Here is a 16,019-nt window from a genome sequence, read left to right on the forward strand (position 1 = left end):
AGTGCGGAGCTAGAAAAAAAAAAAGTCGCGCGGCTTTCTGTGAGAGAAAGCTGAGCAGTTGAGGAAGAATTCTTCCGTTCCTGGGATTCACTGCATATAGCATGTTCGGGCCTAACCTGCGCTTGACTAATGCCTCTGTCACACGAGCACGCGGAAACGCTTTTCTGTATGCGATCTTTTACCAAGTTGAAAGTATTTTTATTGAAGCGATGTAACGCGGCAGACACACCACACCGACAATCTCTTTTTAGTGCTTCCTTCTGGACATGCTTTACGGAAAGCGTGTTCGAAATGAAATCTGCCAAAATAAACTAATGTTTGTCAAAATGTAAAGTTAAAACTTATTTTATTACACGGTGTTTATATAAATTTAATAACACCAGATTAAGAGATGTTAATTTAAATATTTGTTGTAGTAGTTAAAATACAGCGTTGGACCTGCTTTCGAGACCCATTCGACTTGCTCACGAGGGTGCACAAGATATTGAGCATTACCGGATGTATAAACTACACCTTCTGCGAGACACAAAATTATTTTTTGAGATGAGCCTAGGCGACAGACAAATACGCATTTGCTTATTTTTTATATATGATAATCGATGGGTCCCACTGCTTTCTACGCTACTCCTTTTCATCCGTAAAAGAGATCGATGAACTACGCTTCCAGAAAAGACCACATGTGGAAAAGAAAGCGTTCCCTGTCGTGTGTCTGCGAACAAAGCTGTTTTTGGGAGAAGTCCTTTTGCTCAAAAGACTTTCGAGTGCCCGTCTGACAGGGGTATAAGGCCCGGGCCCTGCCCGAACACGAAGCTCATTGGCCGATCCCGGCCCGAGTCCGGCCCGTCTCCGGGCCCGGGCTTTCGAGACATCCCGGACTTCTGGAATGCTCTAATCTCGCGGCGCTTTTAGGTCATTATGGCTTGCATTGGAAACAGGCTTAATAAAATGATTGGTATTACTACACGGACGCGCTGCCACGCTACCACTGACCACGGCGTCTTCACCTTGAGACCCTACAAAGACACTATCACTAAACGCGGGTTCCCAATTAAGCGTACCTCATTTCGTTTCCACGACACTATTCAATTAAAGTTCAGTTTATCTGACTTCGAATGAACAAAGGCTCGATTGCATACGCGTCTATCAAAGGTGGAAATTTCGCATCCACTGACAACTTCAAGCACAGCCGTTCTCCGTTTTATCAGCCAGCCACGCGCCTGTGGAGAGCGTTCGCAACTACTCGGTAAGGAAATATGCCAGTAATGCGTCATCCGCGGGTATTTGTGGACAGCGAACAAAAGCGTGAGGTTGCTGTGCTTGAGGAAAGTTGGATTTTAACCCGAACAGAAAAAGAATAATTGACTTTTTTTTTAATTTTACAGTCGGGGAAAACGATTAAACAGACAAGGACACATCAACTGGAGAGTTCGCCACGTTGCGTAAGAATGACAATCGCTGCAGATGCGTAACAATGTCGTAGTTTTCGATCCACTTGCCCCCTTTGTCGCACAGCCTCAAGATATCGTATCGATGCAGGCACCATGGGTAGTGACGTCCGCTTACCTGCAAGCTCTCGTGACGTCAGTAGTTACGCCCCCTTTGTTCCATCCCATATATTCTGCCACTGCCGGTAGCCACGCGTTAGTTTTGCAGCATCAGGCACCGTCTCTACACATTCGGAGTGTGCGTCCTTCGCTCGGACATTTACGGAGCCCCGTCGCAGCGGATCTAGGCACCCCACGCCTTTTGCAGGTGAGCATGGTTTTCATGACCATACGCGAAAGGAAGTAGCGGCAGTTTAGCAATATGTCAGAGTATATAGTACTCCATCTTATTGTTTTGACTTGATCCGGGTTGGATTTGAGCATGAATAAAAAGCACGTGTACTAGACCGCAAAGGTAACGCGAACGGCACGCTGACTACTCCTGTGGTGCAGGTTCCAGCACTTTATGTAGAAGTTTTCTTGTTCTTTTTTTTTTCCTGTGTAAGAAAATTGCACTTTCCTAAATAGCCTCTATATTCGTTCCGGACAACCATGACGCCTACTTCCTTTCAATAAGACCATGATATGGTAGTAGGCTGCACAATAGCAGTCACTGTTTTTTCGTAACAGCGTTCGGGTTCAGATAATTGAGCACCGGGTGTGAACGTTCAGTACCACAAATAGGTGTATTCCAACTCCTGTACACAACTGAATCTGTGCCGTTCCTTGCTTCACGCAATCTAGCCTGTAGCCGACGCTGAGTGTCGGGTCAAGTTCAGAACGCAGTCAAGTTATCTAGAATTGATCGCCCTAACTGCTTAACTCGTTGGAGAACCTTAGCTGACCTTCGCCTCGGGGTTCACTGAGAATGTGCAAGAAAGCGTGTGAAACGGCGATAAAAAGGTTTACAGAATAAAACAAAGCATAGCTCTAAACTGCACAGGTCGCATTTGGAAGTTGTTGAAACAATATTACTATACTTAGATTTTTCGGCCCGTTAACTTGGATCCTACATGCGGCTCTGCCTGAGGTCCATGTTTCGCTTCCCACAGCATTTTGCTAGTAATCAGATGCTGTAAAAAATTCCTGATATTCACAGGAATAATATTCGATTTCTAACAAGAGCTGTTTAGTGTATCTTATCCTTTTGCGCGAACTTTCTTCTGCTTTCCTGCATGGCCCTAGTGGTGCTGAAACCTTGAGGTGAGGAACTTATTTTGGTTTGTGTACTTCCCAATGGCGATTACTAGCGCCACTTCGCAACAACGCCAAAATAATCGTAGCATACCTATCGGCAAAAACTTGCCTGTGGCACATATCAATACTTCGATCGCCCGTTCATACTCTCCTTTCACGCTCTGATGCTCACGACCAGCAGTAATCTTCAAGCGTCGCTTCCCAATGGCCAACATCATATTTCCCTTACTGCTTGCATACCTTTGTTTCTGCTTCTACTTAGGCTTATTTATTCGCATGGACGTTTTTGTCGCTATCCTCCAAGCACTTGTCTCGGTTGGGTCGGGTTCCCTAAGCGGTGTTTCCTGCCAGTGCATGTTGCGTCAGAGTTGGTCATTTCAACAGGCCATGCCACTCAGCCATTCTTTCATACTTCCTTTCTATTTCTCACGGCACTTCTTTAGTCGCTAATCCTGATTCGCTTGGCGGCTTGAAATGTTTTTTTACACACAGCAGGCACAGGATCGACATATTCTAGCCTGAAAATTAATTTTTCGATGCATTCTTTTTTGCAGCACGCAGACCTTAACGGGTTTTGTGACGGCAAATGCATTTCGCGTGGCTGCTTCTTTAGTTAAGATACAAAGAAATTCTCTCCATTCCACGCTCCTTTTTACATTCCTTTTGTAGGCATCTGCAATGGTTTTCTCTTGTCGTGGTAGTAGTGCATTTCTGTTATTTATAGTTCCCTGCCATTTCCCACGGCACATTTGGGCCGCACATTTCGTTTCAATCTTGGAAGCACACATGCCCCCTCCGATGCCCATAACCTCTTAACGACTCAGTTTCTCATGTTGCAGAAGCTTGACGCTCTTTCTCGCTCGCGCCATACGCTTTGTTATTCTCTCAGCACAGCTACAATTTAAAACGAGGAAGTGCATGTTACATCCATCCCCACCCTTCAGCACCCACCTGGATGCACTGCTTGCCGCTCATCATGCATCCCTTAGGACGCCTTGCACGCTTACGCTTCCAACTTGCGTAACTAACTCGAAACTCTACGACTGACGTTTACTTGACACCGCTAGTACTGCAGCAAAAAACAAAAACAAAAGAAAGGTATTGTGTCTTTCTTATCGGTGTTGTCCCAATTTGTTATACCACGGCTTCTGCTCACTTACCAAGTCAATACAATTGGCGTTTCTTAACATTACACGCCCCTTGCTGGCAGTCTAACCATTCTGCCATTGTCGGCCACACTCGCATTGGGTCCGGAACGTCACTTCACTTATATTCTGAGAGCAGAACCCTTTGTGTTTCACGCACTCTTACTGACCAGACGTTTTCTATTCGAACTCATCACATAAGGCTACAATCTGCATCGCCCTTCAACGTCAGTCGATGCTTCACCGTACAACTTAGCATTTCAACGACGCGCCGTTAATTCTCGCGTTTGCTTCTGGTCTGTCGGGACAAGCCTTTTGGCATGCTGTGACTTCAGAGCCCCTACGGCAGGTTCTTAATAAGTGAACTACACGCGGGTGTACAAACACTTAAGTAGCTTGCAATTTTCATGTTCATCGTCTTGTTATCCAGGAACTGTTTCTGCGAGGGCGGTAAACAGCAGCACTCGCTCTACAATGTTTCTTCTGCTCGCACTGTCGTATTCATGATTGGTCAGTGGCCAGACTCGGCCGCACTCGTTCTTTCACGTGCCCTCTAGCTTTCTCTTTAGCTTTCGCTCTCTCCGGAATTGCTGCGTTTTGGATGAGTTGGTCTAACATGTTCCAGACACTGTCAGCTTTAAAGGCCCACCAACGCTGCTACCACCCATTTCTTCCTCAAAACACGCCACTGGATCACATGCTCTTTCGAGCGCATGTCATGCAACTTCATGTGAAAGCGCAAGGGCATATCGACAAGCATTAGCGCGTGTCTCAGTAGCAATCGTTCGAAAAATAAGTTCAGCCTGGTGCAACGCGGTTGACGACTGGCTTATTCGGATAGTGGTACACTTCTTCGTTCCCGGTATTCTGACACTGGCAATCATCGTTGACAGGTAATGCAATTACTGTAAGGTACTGTACGGGGCAGTTCACGCTTCCACCGTATCCTGCCTCGGGCTAGCAGTCATGCTAATGAACACTGCGGCTAGTTCTCTGATCGCGAAATATTTTTTTTCAAACCCGCCGAAGAAGGTTGCTCGGCTGCGAAAGTCTCTCTCGCGTGCAGCCTACACTGCCTGCAGACTATGCCGCTAGTGCAGCCACTGACGACTTTATCTAATAACTAATCGCATGCTTGGATTCCTTCATTATTTCGTCTGCCACCGTGACTATACAACTTATTCTGTTAAGCTCTAATACGGCCCAAACTAGAACATGCATGCAGAGTTCAGCACCCCGATCATATAGTCCTATCGCAGGCTGTTGAACTAACAGAGCCCTGCCACGCGATTTATTCGGCCTACCTACTCAAGTACTGCCAGTGGGCTCGTTGATCTCGCCGTTGCTCTTCAATCTCGTCCTGCTGGGGTTACCCGACAGATTGCTTCAAATCAAAGGACTACATCGCACGCTGTACGCGGATAATACGATCTCGACGACAACGGGCAGCGACGGAACGATCGAGCAGGCCATCCAATGCGTGGAAAACTACGTCGTGGGTCCGGGACTCGCCTGCTCAGCCGAAAAATACGCAGTGCTTCTGTATAGACCGGTCAGAAAGGGGCGCCCGCCTAAAGGCTACAACCCCCCCGGAAAAGGAAGAGCTCCAGTTAACGGCATCAAACGGCGTACCCATCCCGATGGTAGATGACTTACGTGTATTAGGAATGATAATCGAACACAAGGGCGGCAATGGCGAAGGCCACCAGCACGATGCAGCTCATTCGACGCATCACCAACAAACACGCGGGCATGCGCGAAGGCAGCGTCATGCGTCTCATGCAAGACTTCGTCATTTCTCAAATAAAGTACACGGCACCGTTTCACAATTGGACGGTAGCGGAAAGAAACAAGCTCAACTCCCTCATACGCAAGGCCTACAAATGTGCGTTGGGACTGCCGCCCGTAGGCTTGCACAATATGCTCGAGGAACTCGTGTAGGCGCAGCAAGTGTACAAAATCGAGCGCCTGCCCAAGACACGCCCGGACAGACACCTGCTCGAAAAGCTCGATATCACATGCCACACGCAGCACGGCATCAAAGTAGAAATAGCAAGCCCCATACGGGGGGGGGGGGGAGAATCTATACGTACCCCCTTTACCTCGCAACATGCACCCCCAACACCGCACGGGGAGACGTAAAGCCAGGGCACAACATAGTAACTAAAGTTACTCCCACAATAAGGCGGCGGTCTTCACCGACGCAGCCCGTTATCGAGATGGGAAGAGTTTCATGGCGGTAGTTACTAGCCACCGACGCAACCACCTCAAGAGCGTCACCGTGAACACGGCACATGCCGCAGCAGCCGAGGAAGCGGCCATAGCACTTGCCCCTCACACAAACCAAAGCGACTTACGTAATCTGCGATTTGCAAACGGCAATTCGCAATTTTACAAATTGGCGCATCTCGCACGGGGCGCATCGCATACTCCAGCGACATCCCATACACCAGGCAGACGCAGACTTCGATAACCGAAGGGATTTGCTATGGCTCCCGGTGCACACTTGATTGAGCACCCCCAACGAAGCGGCTCACCGCGTTGCTTGAGGCCTTATTCACCGAGCATCTTCGGAGGAAGAGCCCCCGCGGGGTACGGCAAACGTCTGGGTATGGGAGCATCGTATGACAAGGTTTCACGACATACTATCAGTTACAAAGACGCGTATGCCCATTCCCTCACGCTAGGTTGGACAGGACGCAAGCAGTACACTTCAGAGAATCGCGAACGGATTCTTACAGAAACTCCAGACTCATGCACGCCATGTATGCAGACATATACACTTCTTCACGTCTCTTCTACCGCCAGCCTCCGCTCGCGCTGCAAGACCGCACTGCTCAGCTCTAACCAGACAGCACAATTCTGGGCCGTCCAGCGAGCCGAGGAAGCCGTTTCGAGACAAGGTCTCGAACGATAGATACGAACGATAGATACTTCATACAAAACGACGTGAAAGGAGATTTGTTGCCAAAAGAGAGCGTACCCAATGTTTCTTTCATGTATGACAAACCAGCTTGCGCCGCGTCTTTCAGCCTTCACAAAGGTCTCTATCCCTCGTAGCCTTCCCTATATTGATTGGAAGAACATGTACCTTCCCTAATAATTTTTCACTTGCGCAGGCTCTATGCAATATCTTGTAGCAGTCTTCGCTGCAGTACAGCCGTCTCAGCATTAGCGGTAAACGAGTGATGTACTAGTCGCACCGCAATTTTTGTTGGCCCGGTACCAGTTACTCTCTTGTTCCCCGCAATATTTACCGCGCCGTTTTCTAGGGAGCGGTCACGAAAGGAGTTTGTTCAGCACCAGACTTTCTGCCTTCGGTGCTAACGGCATTTTCCGTCATTCACTACCACGATGGTCATTTAAATGAATGTACCCCGTTGAACTTTGCTCTGCCATTCTTTGCCCAACATTTTCCCAATATTTCGCAGAACAAGCCTACTTTTGCTAGCAATACCAACAATAGCCCAGATGAAGGAAGCATGACACAGCACGAACCATGACTCACGCATGAAGGCTTATTGCTGATAAGTGTATCAACTTCATCATAAACCCTCACCGGACTCCCGAAAAACACCTAATGAAAACCTACCCGAGAAAGCATTGCAAGGATTCAATCAATGTACAGATCACTGTAATTGTTTTTCTTTGGAGCGCTAGCAAACTTCAGTGAATACATTGTCGCAACATTTTGAATGTGGTGTGCCTCCGAATGTGCGATGAGCTTTTTTGTTCTTCCAAAGCATGTGCGTAGAATCAAATTGAAGCTTACAACCACATGCTGATCAATGCGATGCCAAATGTGACTTTCCTGTGGTCTTCAAAACGGCGCAATGTTCAAACCATACATCGGACCGTACATATAGGCGATACAACCTGCTCCGAATGACAGCGGAATATAAGATGGTCTCTGCCCCGCACGAATTTTTCCCCATGTTTGATCTGGCAAATGCTATGCCCAACACAGCTTGCTGTCTACACGTGCAACTAAGCACAGCTTAGCACATGCTGGAGAGTTCCTTCACCCATACCAAGACGGCCTTAACCTCGTAACGGTTTGCAACCATTTTGTAGCCCTTCCAGCAGCTTACACATGCACTCGGATTTTTCGTATCGTATAGAAGCTATCATTGCAAGCTTCTTTATAATTTTATAACTCGTACCGACGTGCAACAGACACTCATGCCCGCATTCGTATTCAAAGTATAGCTGATGCGAGTGCTTCACAGCTCTGTGCTCGCCCAGTTTTATGCAACGTTTCAAGACGACGCATGTATGCACGTTTCACTTCTGCATGTTTTCGCGTCAGAGCATTGGCATTTCGCAGTTTTTTCCAGCTTGTAATTTTCGCGCCGTTAGCGCAGTGGCTATGGCGCTGCAGTAGACGAGGTCGAGGGTTGTTTCCTTGCTTCGCAGCCGCATTCCGAATAGGCGGAATGCACCACCTAGTATGCAGAGAGGCTTACAATCCAGAAACGCAGCTCCTCAATATGAATTCATAGCCTCTGCTATGGCATCCTTCATAACAGTGGCTTTCCCAGCCATTCTGGATGATTTCAATCGGTACATTATGTGTGCTATTGTACTCTTTCTCACTGATCTTTTTCATTGCGGGGTTTCAACCCCACAGGCTACTCGCGTCCAATTTCACCGCGTCGCCACTCGGCACAGCTCTTGAGCGACGGCGGCACCTTGTTCAAGGTCAAGCGTCAAGTCTCCCCTGCCAGGACCTCGGCTACGTAATAGTAAATCCTTCGCCAGCAATCGAACTATCACGTGGGCGCCAACTTTCTTACACACAACAAAAGCAAGCCCGGCATACTTGAAGCTTTAAACCGCGGACCCATGCCTGAAAGGACTAAAGTACCCTCAAGGATTTCCCCTAATGCATGGGCGACCTCATTTACTTATGGAAAAAGGAGCACGTGCATCTTATAGCTGAGGAGAGACGTGTTCTATCGCGTCACGCAATCATGGATACGCATGTTACGATATATAATGGGGGGGCTCTCTCTGGTAGTTCTGTCTCCCGCGCGGGTGTGACTATTCGAGCGGCTCGCAAGTATTTCGGGGAAAGCACATAAACCACTATTCATGAGTTCTAAGCGCACAATATGAGCAGCTACGACGAGGCAAAAACCTTAAGAGGAAGCTTTAGCTTGGGCCCAACTGCGACGTCGCCTACTCAAATACACGTAAAACGCAAAAACGTATTTTTGAGAGCGCCTGCACAGATTTTTATTAGATTCGTTCCATTTGAGAAAGTAAAATTCTAGTTGTAATTGGAAGCGGAATTTGGATTTGGGGCCTGAAGCTTGCTGAAAATTGACAAATTCGACGCTTTGCTGAATACAAAAGCCCGAATTTTACAACTTATAGCTATGAATCAAGAAGCTATTGCGGTTATGTAAGCGGCATCCGTTAGATAACTGAAAGCGAACGAATTCGATGTCATTTTATATCTTACGTGAATTTGAGACCTTGTTTGCAAGGCTAGTGCATAACCTGTATTTCCATATTACTAATTTATTTTAAATTCATGAGTCTCATATCAATTTTGTCCGCTTTACATGCGCTATTAGATGCAATTCACATAATTGTGATATGTCATGTCTCACTTGCGAATTGTAAAAATTAGTCTCGTTTTCTGAAAAGTTTCGATATCTGGCGCTTGTTAATAAACAATTTACGACTTGCATCAAGAATTCGAAACAACCACTCACTAGATCCTAAATTTTTCGTTCAAATGCCGCACACCTCGTCAAATTTCGTGCAGTGGTTGCTGAGAAAAACATTCTCCTTTTGCGTGTATCTAGACAGAAGCACCCGAGCTAAAGCTTCTTCTGAAGTGTTCGGCGGGCCTGAATCGACCAATATTTTTTTTTTCCGCGACCACAAGGACAAGAATTTGTTAAACCATTCCATCTTTGTACTGCGTCGGTCCCAAATCTTCGATGCGTACTGCTGTGGGGGCGCGGACAGACGGATTTTCGTTTCGCCTAGCAATACAAAGCTTCGCTATAAAATGAGCGCGCTGAGCAAACCCACGCCTTCTCTTAACTTACCGAAGTACACATTCTTACGGCAATCCTTTGAAAGTGGTCGCGTTCTATCGTATGTTTAGCAATCAATATTCTGACGGGTGTGCAACTGATTTAGGTTATGGTCACGATTTCGAGCACTGCATGCCTAGCGACACGTGCAGTGGCAACAGCTGGCGTAAGACCACCCGGACCTTGGTGCCAGAAGGTGCATGCAGCATTGGAATCTTTATTGCAATAAAGAAACGAGAATGTCGCCACGTCGTGGCGGTGAAGAATCTGTCTCAATCATCGGTTAAATGTTTCATTCATTGACGCAATTTGGGCCCAGCAAAACTAGATACTCACATTTATACCGGCGCGCCTAGTGGTCTGTTGTTGAAACATAAACTAACAGGCGAAGTCTCGCGCGGTTACATGAAGTGGTATTATCGATTTTTGTTTTTAGTGTCAGTTGCATCCAGTCACTCTTTTTTTTTTTTTTTACACAGCACTTCCGGTTCATCTCCTGCGGCTATGGGGGACAAAATTCAAAATCAGAAAAAAAGTGAATTTAGTCCAGTAAAAATTCGTGGCTTTCATTATTAACGGGTCAAAGCATAAGTTACAGGTTCAGGTATTGAAGTGTCTAGAATAATTACAATTGGAAATCCCTGCATACCACGCTGAATCGTTGACTTTAAATCCGCCACATCAGGACAAATTTCGCGAAATCCTTGGACACCCTGACGTAGACATATGAATGACCTCACTATTGAAGTCTCGCAGAAGGTGGCATATTTCACCGGCTAATTGTTGGAAGAGTTGCCTCCGTCTTCGGTTCCTGCGTTGCGTTTGCATAAAGTTAAGCTAAGAAACACCAAAGCAGATCTGCGAGTGCCACTAAAATACGCAAGTTTCATGTTTCTCATGACATCATGGATTTCGTATCCACATTTACGTGCAATGTAACAGCTTGGTGGATCATCAAACCTGTTTCTAATTATCGGCATTCTTTACGCATCAATCCATCTTTACCGTACCATATTTACCAGTTACCCATATTGTTTACTACCTTGCTCCGCCGAATGTCTTCTCATGGTTGTTCCTACACGGTCACTATTCCAGTGTCGTCTTCCGATCCTCGCCGTGTCATCGCCTTCATACCACTGTCATCATGCCATCTTCGTCAAATTGCTTTCCTCGTTCCTTCGACATACTGTCCTAATAAGGCTGTCGCCATTCTGTTTCGATTACGCCATCATCGTCATGCATTCTTTTTCATACGGACGTTGCAGTTCTATCGTCATTTGGTATGAAATCTTCCAACTGCCAGCGTACGCTGTCAGGCATTGGTTTTTCTCCGAAGTAGTCATTCGCACGTCGTCGTTCATCATCATCAGCCTAGTTACGCCCACTGCAGGGCAAAGGCCTCTCCCATACTTCTCCAACTACCCAGGTCATGTACTAATTGTGGCCACGTTGTCCCTGCAAACGTCTTAATGTCATCCGCCCACCTAACTTTCTGCCGCCCCCTGCTACGCATCCCTTCCCTTGGAATCCAGTCCGTAACCCTTAGTGACCATCGGTTGTCTTCCCTCCTCATTACATGTCCGGCCCATGCCAATTTCTTTTTCTTGATTTCAACTAAGATGTCGTTTACCCGCGTTTGTTGCCTCACCCAATCTGCTCTTTTCTTATCCTTTAACGTCACACCCATCATTCTTCTTTCCATAGCTCGTTGCGTCGTCCTCAGCAGAACCCTTTTCGTAAGCCTCCAGGTTTCTGCCCCATTTGTGAGTACTGGTAACACACAGCTGTTATACACTTTCCTTTTGAGGGATAGTGGCAACCTGCTGTTCATGATTTGAGAATGCCTGCCAAACGCACCCCAGCCCATTCTTATTCTGCTGGTTATTTCAGTCTCATGATCCGGATCCGTGGTCACTACCTGCCCTAAGTAGATGTATTCCCTTACCACTTCCAGTGCTTCGCTACCTATCGTAAACTGCTGTTCTCTTCCGAGACTGTTAAACAATACTTTAGTTTTCTGCAGATTAATTTTCAGACCCACCCTTCTGCTTTGCCTCTCCAGGTCAGTGAGCACGCATTGCAATTGGTCTCCTGAGTTACTAAGCAAGGCAATATCATCAGTGAATCGCAAGTTGCTAAGGTATTCTCCATCAACCTTTATCCCCAATTCTTCCCACTCCCGGCCTCTGAATACCTCCTGTAAACATGCTGTGAATAGCATTGGAGATATCGTATCTCCCTGTCTGACGCCTTTCTTTATAGGGATTTTGTTGCTTTCTTTGTGGAGGACTACGGTGGCTGTGGAGCCGCTATAGATATCTTCCAGTATCTTTACATATGGCTCATCTACACCCTGATTCCGTAATGCCTCCATGACTGCTGAGGTTTCGACTGAATCAAACGCTTTCTCGTAATCAATGAAAGCTATATATAACGGTTGGTTATATTCTGCACATTTCTCTATCACTTGATTGACAGTGTGAATATGGTCTATTGTTGAGTAGCCTTTACGGAATCCTGCCTGTTCCTTTGCTTGACAGAAGTCTAAGGTGTTCCTGATTCTATTTGCGATTACCTTAGTAAATACTTTGTAGGCAACGGACAGTAAGCTGATCGGTCTATAATTTTTCCAAGTCTTTGGCGTCCCCTTACTTATGGATTAGGATTATGTTAGCGTTCTTCTAAGATTCCGGTACGCTTGAGGTTATGAGGCATTGCGTATACAGGGTGGCCAGTTTCTCTAGAACAATCTGACCACCATCCTTCAACAAATCTGCTGTTACCTGATCCTCCCCAGCTGCATTCCCCCTTTGCATAGCTCCTAAGGCTTTCTTTACTTCTGGCGTTACCTATGGGATTTCGAATTCCTCTAGGCTATTCTCTCTTCCACTATCGTCGTGGGTGCCACTGGTACTGTATAAATCTCTATAGAACTCCTCAGCCACTTGAACTATCTCATCCATATTAGTAACGATATTGCCGGCTTTGTCTCTTAACGCACACATCTGATTCTTGCCTATTCCTAGTTTCTTCTTCACTGTTTTCAGGCTTCCTCCGTTCCTGAGAGCCTGTTCAATTCTATCCAAAATATAGTTCCTGATGTCCGCTGTCTTACGCTTGTTGATTAACTTGGAAAGTTCTGCCAGTTCTAGTCGTCGTTAAACTATCCTAATTTCATAATCGTTATCTCGGTATGCCTTCGGCATTCGTTCGTGTCGTCCCTACGTCGTTGCCATACATTCGTCATGCTCATGGCCGAATTAGGCCAGTGTTCATTACAATGTAAGCCGATACCGGGGACAGTATTATATAGCAGATGTTCGAATCTGCAGATGTTGAAAATTACCCCTGTAGGCTCTAAATAACCGCGTCTTGTGCAATAGGGCGTGTTACTATCCTGTGTGAATGCTTGCAGCATAACCACCGGTAGTCCTTCACAGCAGTAGCTGGCAGTCCCCTGCAGCAATTGCAAAGCACGTTTACGCGGCGTTCTTATTTTTTTTTGTTCTCTTCAATTGCAGAAAATGGCCCCGCCGTCACCGTGGGCAACGGGCACAGGCACCGTTTTCACTCCTGTATACATCGATACGCTGAGCGAAAAATGCGAGCGGTACCGTCCGAGGCGGAACCAAATTCGCCTACTTTACGACCTCTTCTTTCCCAGTGCTCTGACAAGAAGACCCAGGACTTCTTCCGGGGCTCGACCCGTCGCATTCAGTAACTACTGTCTTGTCTTTTTAAAATTTCCATTTCGCTAGGCAAATGTCCTTTAGTCTTTTCAGTACTGGACAACTCTGCGAACGGTTCATTGCGTTAGGTGTCCAAAACCCAAGATTGTGAAGCGTTGAGTGAAAGTATTCGAACTGTGACAAGCAACCGTAGCTGCACCTCTCAATTGTCAAAAATGGCTGAACGCCTCAGTAGCGCAACACCTAGCCTACGTGTCGCGTTCATTACGCGACAACGTGCCTCAACCGGCCAGTAGCGCCCCAATTCTGCGTTTATTCAGAGGCTTTCTTCATGCGCAGAAAAACTTTCGCGCAGCACGTACTAGTCAACACAAAGCTGCGTCTAGGGTCTTTAATGTCGCTCTACTCATTTCTCATTGACACTTTTTATTTAATTCTAATATCTGCGAAGTTTCTTCAATGATGACTGCTTACATAATTAGGCGACATACAAAAATCGGAGTATCTCAATGAGAGGAGCATTCCGGGCTAGTTGGTAATCCATTACTTAAATGATATTGCGCGACAAAAAAAAAACGAGACGGACGTGAGAGAAGACGACACACCAAAAAACGGCTCTGGTAGTTTCTTGGCGATCCACTGTCGCGATCATGGATGCAAACCTCTTGAGGATCAATGCACGATTGTTTCCCGTTGCAGCACGCAGCTCATCCGTGAAATATCTGAAGCGCAGATCGCGAAATTGGGTGATAAGTGTGTTAGCTTCCCGTCTCTGGCTCTCGCAGAAAAAGAATTGAGCTTCTTGGACGCGGCATCACATGACTCGTAACTACGTTACATGAATTCCCACTTTAGTTTCTTGTAAGTGCGTACGCGGTATACACTGGATCCCATGTAGAAAATCGACGCAGTGGCACAATAAAATTAGTTGAAAGATTGCTCTTGGTGTGTCGTCTTCTCACGTCCGTGTCGTTCCTTTTTGTCGCGCAATATCATTTAAGTAACCGAGTATCTCCATGCGACGGCACACATTACCTTGATTCTGTTCATCTACGTGGCATTTGCACATTTTTAGATCTTGGTGCGTGGTAGTTGGCACACGGCATACCGCATGTTGTCGTGCTTTGACCTCAAGTTTATCAATACAAACCTGACCTCGCGCAGAGCAACTCGAGCAACACAAGTGCAGCTGTTCCAGATATGTTTAGTTTCTTCCCGTTCGCTGTTTATTGGCTTTTGAGTCATGAGACGCAGCGTGACGCACACGTCTCATTGCAGATTTATTTTGCCATCAAATATTTGTTTTCAGCGCCCTCGCTTCTAACTAGCCGCCCGCGCTTTCATCACTTCAACCGACCGACATTGATGAGAATCAATGTTTTACGTTAGGCATTGCAATGCTCTCCTGCCAGTCGTGGTAGGTTATTGGCGTCCGACAAAGAACTGTCTCACGGCTTTACTCCCCGAGTGGACGTCGGCCGCTTTTCACGATTCCTACTCACTTCAGGCGTCAGAGCCGAGATCTGGCTCGAGTGTTATTGAGCGTAGCATTGTTCTTGACGACACCGGCTTTTGCCGACGTCGACAATGCAATAAAAGAAAAATTGTTCCTTCTGGTTTCCGCTTTCAACGTTACGACATGCAATCACGATGGATATGTCGCGTTTAGGATAATGCTAATTTGCAAAACTCGATACATTGGCACAACCTAACGCAACACAAATTACAGCAATGCAGGCGTTGTTTCATTTGACCTAGAGCTTGCCCGTATCTTTCAATCACTTGGTCAATTCTTTGATGTCGCGTATAGTTAGGTTCCGCGAGAACTGAAAAGTGCTCCTGTCTTCAGATAGTATCAGTGCTACTCGTCCCCCTCCCGACCGCTTCAGGAGGAGTCGGCAGTACTGCAGTCCCTAGCAATATTCAGATTACATGGGTACAGTGAACTATGCTGTGGGATACTCCAGCTAGTATAAACGCAGTCGGCTCGTAGGTCGTTGCACTGCGAAACGCATTCCTGTATTTTGCTAACTTTTCGCGTCCTTACCTTTCCAATCTCTCTGGCCTGTTACGCAGACGTGTTCATTGCTTCAATTCGATGAACCTTCAAATGATTTGATCAGGCTACCCATGATATGTGTGCATTGTAGTATCCTGTGTTAGCTTCTGGTTTCGGTTTTGGGTCGTTTACGTTAGGGCGCCACTCAGCGCCAAACGCTGTAAGTTGCATCCTGCTTCCCCTCGGAGAAATAAAAGCATTCTTTGTCTGGTCCCCGACTGAAGCAGTCCGGCTCTTTCTTGCGGCAGCGCGCGCCCCGGCCGTTTAGGCCTCATGCCGTAAACCTTTCGTCCGGCCGCCCCGTCGAAGCTACAGCATGCATTCCATGACTTCAATGAATCATGACGCCACTTTCATGTATGTCATGCCCTAACCGTCGTATTGACGTCGTG

The 16,019-nt window shown here is 46.7% G+C and overlaps 1 protein-coding gene across 1 annotated transcript in view; it reads left to right on the plus strand.

Moving 5' to 3' along the window:
• Positions 1-1,658: 1,658 nt before the first annotated feature.
• LOC142558391 (uncharacterized) overlaps positions 1,659-16,019 on the plus strand; it is a 45,826-nt gene continuing 31,465 nt past the window's right edge. Inside the window, exons 1-2 of the mRNA XM_075670532.1 lie at positions 1,659-1,752; positions 13,401-13,596. Coding sequence (XP_075526647.1) covers positions 13,404-13,596 — 193 coding nt within the window. The 5' untranslated portion in view covers positions 1,659-1,752; positions 13,401-13,403. The remainder of the gene's footprint in view (positions 1,753-13,400; positions 13,597-16,019) is intronic.

This window comes from Dermacentor variabilis, chromosome 9 (genome assembly GCF_050947875.1).
Source record: "Dermacentor variabilis isolate Ectoservices chromosome 9, ASM5094787v1, whole genome shotgun sequence".
Lineage (NCBI taxonomy): Eukaryota > Metazoa > Arthropoda > Arachnida > Ixodida > Ixodidae > Dermacentor > Dermacentor variabilis.